A 7,546-nucleotide genomic window follows, 5' to 3' on the forward strand; every position below is an offset into this window, starting at 1 on the left:
GTTGAGTTGGGTTCCGTGAAATCGTTTATACAGGGTGTCCCGAAACGACCGCATAAACTCTTCACAGCTAGATTCCTCGTTGGGAGTACATAAAAACTGCCCAAAGAAGCGTTCCTGTACCATCCGTAGTTTACGAGACGTCACTGCCGGTGCAAGAAAAAACACCTTATTTTATTTTATTTTATAACCGTCGTTGAACAGCCGACCCAATTTCATAGGTTTACGACTACTTACGTTCAACTCCGTAGCCTTGTAATTTTGAACCAATCCAGAAGACAAGGAAACTCCTGGATCAGTACCCCCAGAGGTATTGATTTGTTGTGGGAACATGGAGGACTTTGAGACTTGACAGATTTAACGTGCATCAGTCACCATTTACTACACGGGGAGTCTTCGGCCGGCGAGGATCGAACCCACGACCTCTTGGATATGGGCCCAGCGCCCTACCGACCAGACTATCCCGGCCCAAAACACCTTATTTTATTTTATATTTTATAACCGTCGTTGAACAGCCGACCCAATTTCATGGGTTTACGACTACTTACGTTCAACTCCGTAGCCTTGTAATTTTGAACCCATCCAGAAGACAAGGAAACTCCTGGATCAGTACCCCCAGAGGTATTGATTTGTTGTGGGAACATGGAGGACTTTGAGACTCGACAGATTTAACGTGCATCAGTCACCATTTACTACACGGGGAGTCTTCGGCCGGCGAGGATCGAACCCACGACCTCTTGGATATGGGCCCAGCGCCCTACCGACCAGACTATCCCGGCCCAAAACACCTTATTTTATTTTATATTTTATAACCGTCGTTGAACAGCCGACCCAATTTCATGGGTTTACGACTACTTACGTTCAACTCCGTAGCCTTGTAATTTTGAACCCATCCAGAAGACAAGGAAACTCCTGGATCAGTACCCCCAGAGGTATTGATTTGTTGTGGGAACATGGAGGACTTTGAGACTCGACAGATTTAACGTGCATCAGTCACCATTTACTACACGGGGAGTCTTCGGCCGGCGAGGATCGAACCCACGACCTCTTGGATATGGGCCCAGCGCCCTACCGATCAGGCTATCCCGGCCCTCCAAAACACCTTATTGAACATATCAACAGCAGTATATTATGCACAATTTAAAGCAGATGTTCAAAGTGTCCGCCGTGCATGTCGAGGCAGGCTTGAGCACGCCGTGGATATGTCCAATAAAGTGTTGACGTCATACTTTGTTTTTCGTATTTTTCTCGTAAACTATGGATCGTACAGGAACGCTTCTTTGGGCAGTTTTTATGTACTCCCAACGAGGAATCTAGCTGTGAAGAGTTTATGCGGTCGTTTCGGGACACCCTGTATAACCACGGATGTAAACCATTCCCTTAATCTCTTTTTATAAAAAATCAAAACGAAAAAAAACGATTTATAATACAAATATTATCATTCATAAAACCCTGATTATGGAATTCTATTATTGCCAGAAAAAAGATTGAATCGCGATTTCTTTGCACAGTTTCCTGACGATAATGCCGAGTAGAGAAAATATTCTACATCGGTGTGAAAATCAAGTAAAGGCGATTAAGACCCTATTTAGAATTTTCTACCTTCTCCTTTGACAGGGATATTGAACCCCACCCCCCATCTGTAAAAGAAGGGGTTCCGAATGCCCAGTACACAGAAGAAGTCATGAATCTCTTTGATTGAGAGCAACCTTTAAAAAGCCAGGGCAGGCCTAAATCTCAGCGGGGAGTGAACATTCTAAAATTTTTAATAATTATAGGTAGCCGGACCTCTTGGGGCCCCGGCTGCCCTCATCCATCGTCGGGGCACCCAACCCGAAGAAGCGCAGGGTGGACCCCCCCCCCAAAAAAAGAAGAAATATTCTTGGCAGTGTTCCAAAGAGTAATCAGAGAGTGAGAGATATGCGCGCCCCGGTTTGTCTGGGGTGTCCGTAATGGGGCTTTGATGAGATGCTAATGGGGCGCAGTCCCTAGGGCTCATCACACTAAGTGAGTTGGCCAGGAATCAAGACTAGATCAGAAATCATTTTTCAAAAACGCCTCCGGCAAACTTTTATTTTTCTTTTGCGAAAAAGTTTCGCTGCACTCTCCCCCTCCTTGCTACTTTAAAAGTTATTATTTGTGTATTCTTAGTTACAACTATATTTCATGTTTCGATAAACATTGATGTGTCTGAAAAGTTTTTATTTTTTCTTCCCTCCTACCCCTTCCCTTCTGATAAGTAAAAATGGAGTCATTAAGGATGATGTTTTACTTTGTAATTAAAGTCTTCCGTTTTGTGCGTCCGCTTTTTTTAAAAAAAGCCTTTTGTTTTTAATAAAGATTCACTATTCATTTTTGATTCGTAAAGGAATTTCATTGAGAATGACGCATTCCATGAACGGAGTATAGGAAAAGCAAGTCATATAAAAAAAAATTGTAAAGTCAATTCCTAATGAGGACAACAAAAAAAAAGATAGTGCGTGGAGTCAATACCTCCTAGAGGAATAAAGCCTCACAACGGGTTACTATAGGCGATGATGACGTAGTAGAGTTAGGCCCAGAGGAAAACCAGTCAGGGTAGCTATTTTTTCGAAAAAATCCGAATCTGATCAAACGAGCCATTGGCGATATTCTGAAGTATTGTAACCTGTGTACGCATTCAGCCAATTGGCGAATATTTTTGATTAGAATTTGTAAACAACCGTCTGTGTTCTGATGTACACGTTCTTCGTAAAACTTATATTTATTCTACAAATGTTATAAACAGCATTAATTTAATTCTTAGTGCTATGAATAATGGTATTTAAATGCTGTGTACCAAACTGTAGAGGAAATTACAAAGTTGATGGTACAAAAGTATCTGTTTTCGGATTTCCCAAAGATGAAGAATTACGTAAGAAATGGCTGGCCGCCATACCAAGAGATTTTGAAGTTACAAAGAATTCTAAAGTGAGTAATATTTGTTTTTATTTTGAAAAATGTAATTATGATTCTTTATTATATTTTTACTTAGAGTAAATTATTTTAAATTGTGGATAAATTAATCGTAATAATTAAGTTGTTCTTATCAATCATATCGAAACTATTGTAATAAATTTTGTGTATAATGACAAAATAACTATATAGCTATTTTTATATATATATATATAGTTATTTTTATAGAGTTTTATTTTATAAAAATATTAATAATTTTAGTATTTTATTAAATTTTTGCTCAAACTTTAAAACATTTTTGTTTGACCGTAATATAATGTAACTGCTTAAAGCAAATTTTTTTTTATTTGATTTTGAAATTTAAATCTCTTAATTTTTCTACAAAAATCTATTAATTTTTCATGCATGAATATAGTATATAATATTTATTTTAAATGCACATATAAATAATGTATTCATTTTGTTATAGGTATGTGAGATGCATTTCAAGGAAAATGACATTAGGAAAGCTGTGGAATTTGTTTGTGAAAAAACTGGAAAGAAAACAGTTGTGCCCTATGAACAACCAAGGTTAACAAAGGAGGCTATTCCATCTATATTTCCTGGATGTCCAGAATATATGACCAAAAATGAGCCAATTCGAGAAGAGCCAGAGGCAAAGAGAAAAAGAATAGAAATGTGCCAGTTGGAAAGCGTCCTTGCTGAAAGTTTAGAACTTTATGAACAGCATAATGTAAAATTTAAAGTAGATACTCTAATTGAACTGATAGAAAAATCTAGTTTAGTGGATTTAAATGGTCTTTTTAATCCGGTAAGTATTGAAAATAGTTTTTCTTTTGTGAAAATCAAATTTGTTGATCAGGTTCCCACATATATTACTGTAATAGTTGATCAAAATCTATCTTTAAGTGTTTTTATTGATAACGTAAAGGTTAAGAAACTTCATGATTTAACATTTCCTCTAATCATCAGTAATGTTCAGCAAATTTCAAATGTTTTATGTTATTTAAATAAGTTTAATGATCTAAAGTTTGATAATATTCCAAATCTTATTAACTCTATAACTGTCCAACTTACAGAATTAGAAAACTTAAGCTCAGATAATCAAAAATTAGGTATTAACTTTCTAAAAGAGCAGCTATCTTTACTTTTTACTCAAAAAAATCAAAACCGATACTCTACAGACTTTCTCATTTTTTCTTCATTGTTTTTATCTATATCTCCTCATGCATATAATTTTTTGAGAAGCAGTGGTTATGTTATTCTACCGCATCATTCAACTATAAAAAAATTGATTATGTCATATGATATTAGTCCTAAAAATGAATCCACTGAGGAAAACTTCTTATCTTACATTAAACAGAAATTTGATTATTTAACTGATGCAGATAAAACCGTTACTGTTATGATAGATGAAGTCCATTTAAAACCTTTTTTTGACTTTAAGGGTGGCGATATATTAGGAGCATCATATAATTCTATTGAGGCTGCTAACTCTGCCTATGTTTATATGGTGCAGAGTGTGGAATCAAGTTTCAAAGATGTTGTAGCAATAATGCCAGTAAAAACCGTGAATGCTGATGCACTCTATGAGTTTATTAAAAAGACATTAATTGGTCTTGAAACTATAGGTTTTCATACATTTTCATACATATTTCAGTAAAATTTGTGTTTACATTTTATTTATCATTTTTTGAATTTGCTACTTAATAAAATATTTGTCAAAGGTTGCTTACTTTATTTTAATTTATTAGTGTGATGGGTAAAAATTATACTTTTTTAAATGTTACTCAAAGTTTAACATATTTCAGTAAAATTTGTGTTTACATTTTATTTATCATTTTTTGAATTTGTTATGTAAGGTTGTGATGGGTAAAAATTATTCTTTTTTAAATGTTACTCAAAGTTTAACATATTTCAGTAAAATTTGTGTTTACATTTTATTTATCATTTTTTGAATTTGCTACTTAATAAAATATTTGTTATCTAAGGTTGTGATGGGTAAAAATTATACTTTTTTAAATGTTACTATATGTTTAACATATTTCAGTAAAATTTGTGTTTACATTTTATTAATCATTTTTTGAATTTGCTACTAAATAAAATATTTGTCAAAGGTTGCTTACTTTATTTTAATTTATTAGTGTGATGGGTAAAAATTATACTTTTTTTAAATGTTACTCAAAGTTTAACATATTTCAGTAAAATTTGTGTTTACATTTTTATTTATGATTTTTGAATTTGCTACTTAATAAAATATTTGTTATCTAAGGTTGCTTACTTTATTTTAATTTATCACTTCTAACAATCACACTTCCACAGGAAAAAAATACAAATTATAATCATGCTTTTGATATGTTTTTTTTTTCTCTATCTAAACCTTGTTTGAAGACTGCATTTGATTTTCTAAATTTTCCTAAGCTCATTTTATGTCATTGTTTAGATACAATTTCTAGTTCTAATAACATGCAAAACATAATCATTAAAATCCGAAATAATCATCTACTAAAAATTTAAGTATCGTATTATAAAAATTAGATCCCTTCTTAGTTTTATGTCAAAACTATAATAATAATAAATGTGCAAAATCCCTTGAAAAATATATTTCTTTGTTTTTAATCCATACATTTTAAAACAAAAAGCTAGATAAAATTTTCCAATTTATAAAATAAAACTGGTATTTAATGCTTAAAAATATATTTTTTTCATTCACACATCAGTTATTTTTGTTAGAGTTGCTTTATTTTTATTGTTAATCATTTCTGAAAACAAATAAATTAAGCATTTTTACACAATTTAAGAACATTTAATCTAGACAAAAAAATATATATAATAATTTGTTGCAAGTAAAAATTAGTAGAAGAGTAACGAAAAAAGTGTCGAGAAACGGAAGAAAAAAAAACCCGTCATCGTCAGAAGTGATCAGCGAATCTGGGCCTAACTGTATGAGTCATCGTTTTACGTCCTTCGGCTTTCTCCCATCTAGGAGGTATTGGTGGAGTCCCTCCGCGTGGAAGAAGTTAAACTTCGCAACCTGCGGCGTTAATTGTAGAAGAATCAGCAGTCGTAGAAGGATCATTATTCAACGACTCTTTTTCCTGCTCCTCTTCCTTCCGTGCTCTGTAAACACGGTAATATTGTGCATTTTTCCCTCGTGGACCTCTTGAAGCATCGTGGTTGCCTCATCGTCTCGCCCTGGAAAATGTATTTGTATTAATAATGAATGTGAATGCGTCATAATGTAATTTCAGAAGAGAAACAATCAATTGATATTCACAAGAGACGTACCTTCACATGACCTTAAATCCGTCGCATTGTCCGTGGGATTGTTTTCACTCATTTTTAACAATTGTTATCCACTAAATTTGAAAATAAAAAATACTATCCTATTAAATTATATGTGTATCAAATCAAACTAAAAAAATATTTATAGAAAAACAATACTTTTATTATTTTTATGCTAGTGAGAACCAAAACAATATGGAAATGAATGAGGGAAAACTGGATCCTACCACGTGATTTCCCGGTCAAGAAAAATCTGGCCTTAAACGTTTAACGCAACCTTGTTGGAAGTCGCATAAGAAGTATCACTTCAAAAATATTTTATTTTAGTTAATTTTTAATAAATTATTGCAATTTTTTCTCCCCACTAAAATTAAAATGAGTTCATTAAATTTAATCATTGAATTAATATTTGAAAAAACTTTATTAGCATCCAGTGTGATCCATTGCAAGTTTAAAAAAATGCATTTTAAGGAACTAAACACTAGTACATTAAAAAAACGGAAATTTCAACACATGAAAAATAATAAATATTATCATCTGCTCATACGGGTCTGATGTTTAAGTTTGACCACACTAAAACACCTTGTCTGATAAATTTTGTATAAGAATTGAATGTCTTTCTATCAGTTATAGTTTTATTTATATTATTTAGCTTTAAAGAAACACGTTTAGAAAGCGTAAACAAAATGCAAACAATGTGCCAGCTTAAAATTACTCTGATGCCCTCTTCACGTACCATAACCTTCCCATAACGAATCAAAGATGAATGATTATTGAAAAACTCTCCGTCTTTTGATTTAATCACTGATTTTATCTCTAAAAGAGATGCGGCAGTACATCTGCGGCAGTACATCTTTCCTGAAAGAGCCAATTAAACTTTCTTAACAATTCTTAGGATTAGGGACTCCCATCTCCTTACACCCGCAATTCAAGATCCTAGAAAAAAAAGGTTCTGGAGTTATTGTACGCAATCTTTTTAATAGCATAAATTTAAATAGTCAATGGTTGAAATCAGTGATGTACGTTCTAGTTTATTTATAATGCATTTATAATAATTATTGCAATTAAGTATAATTGCATCAAAGTTTCCCCATTAATACATAAAAAAATTTTCAATGTTTTTTTTCCGAATAATATTTTAAAATAAAATTATTATAATTATAAAATGTACATTTTTAAAAACTTATTAACACTCGAAATAATAAAATACTCACAGTAATCCAAAAAATAACATATTTATTATACGCAACTTACTCTATAGTGTCTTTATCTATTCTTCCCAGTAGAGCACCGAAGTAAAGCATCACATGCTGCTGTCAGTCAGTGGGTG

General features: G+C 32.7%; 1 protein-coding gene across 1 annotated transcript; it reads left to right on the forward strand.

Moving 5' to 3' along the window:
• Nucleotides 1-2,683: 2,683 nt before the first annotated feature.
• Nucleotides 2,684-5,199, forward strand: LOC147806679 (uncharacterized). The gene is made up of 2 exons (XM_087149273.1): nt 2,684-2,946; nt 3,401-5,199. Exons 1-2 carry the CDS (start codon nt 2,794-2,796, stop codon nt 4,592-4,594), a joined length of 1,347 nt encoding a protein of 448 aa, XP_087005399.1. The 5' UTR covers nt 2,684-2,793; the 3' UTR covers nt 4,595-5,199.
• Nucleotides 5,200-7,546: the final 2,347 nt, after the last annotated feature.

The sequence above is a fragment of the Parasteatoda tepidariorum genome, chromosome 8, assembly GCF_982258835.1.
Source record: "Parasteatoda tepidariorum strain Cologne lab strain chromosome 8, Ptep-v5.0, whole genome shotgun sequence".
NCBI lineage: Eukaryota > Metazoa > Arthropoda > Arachnida > Araneae > Theridiidae > Parasteatoda > Parasteatoda tepidariorum.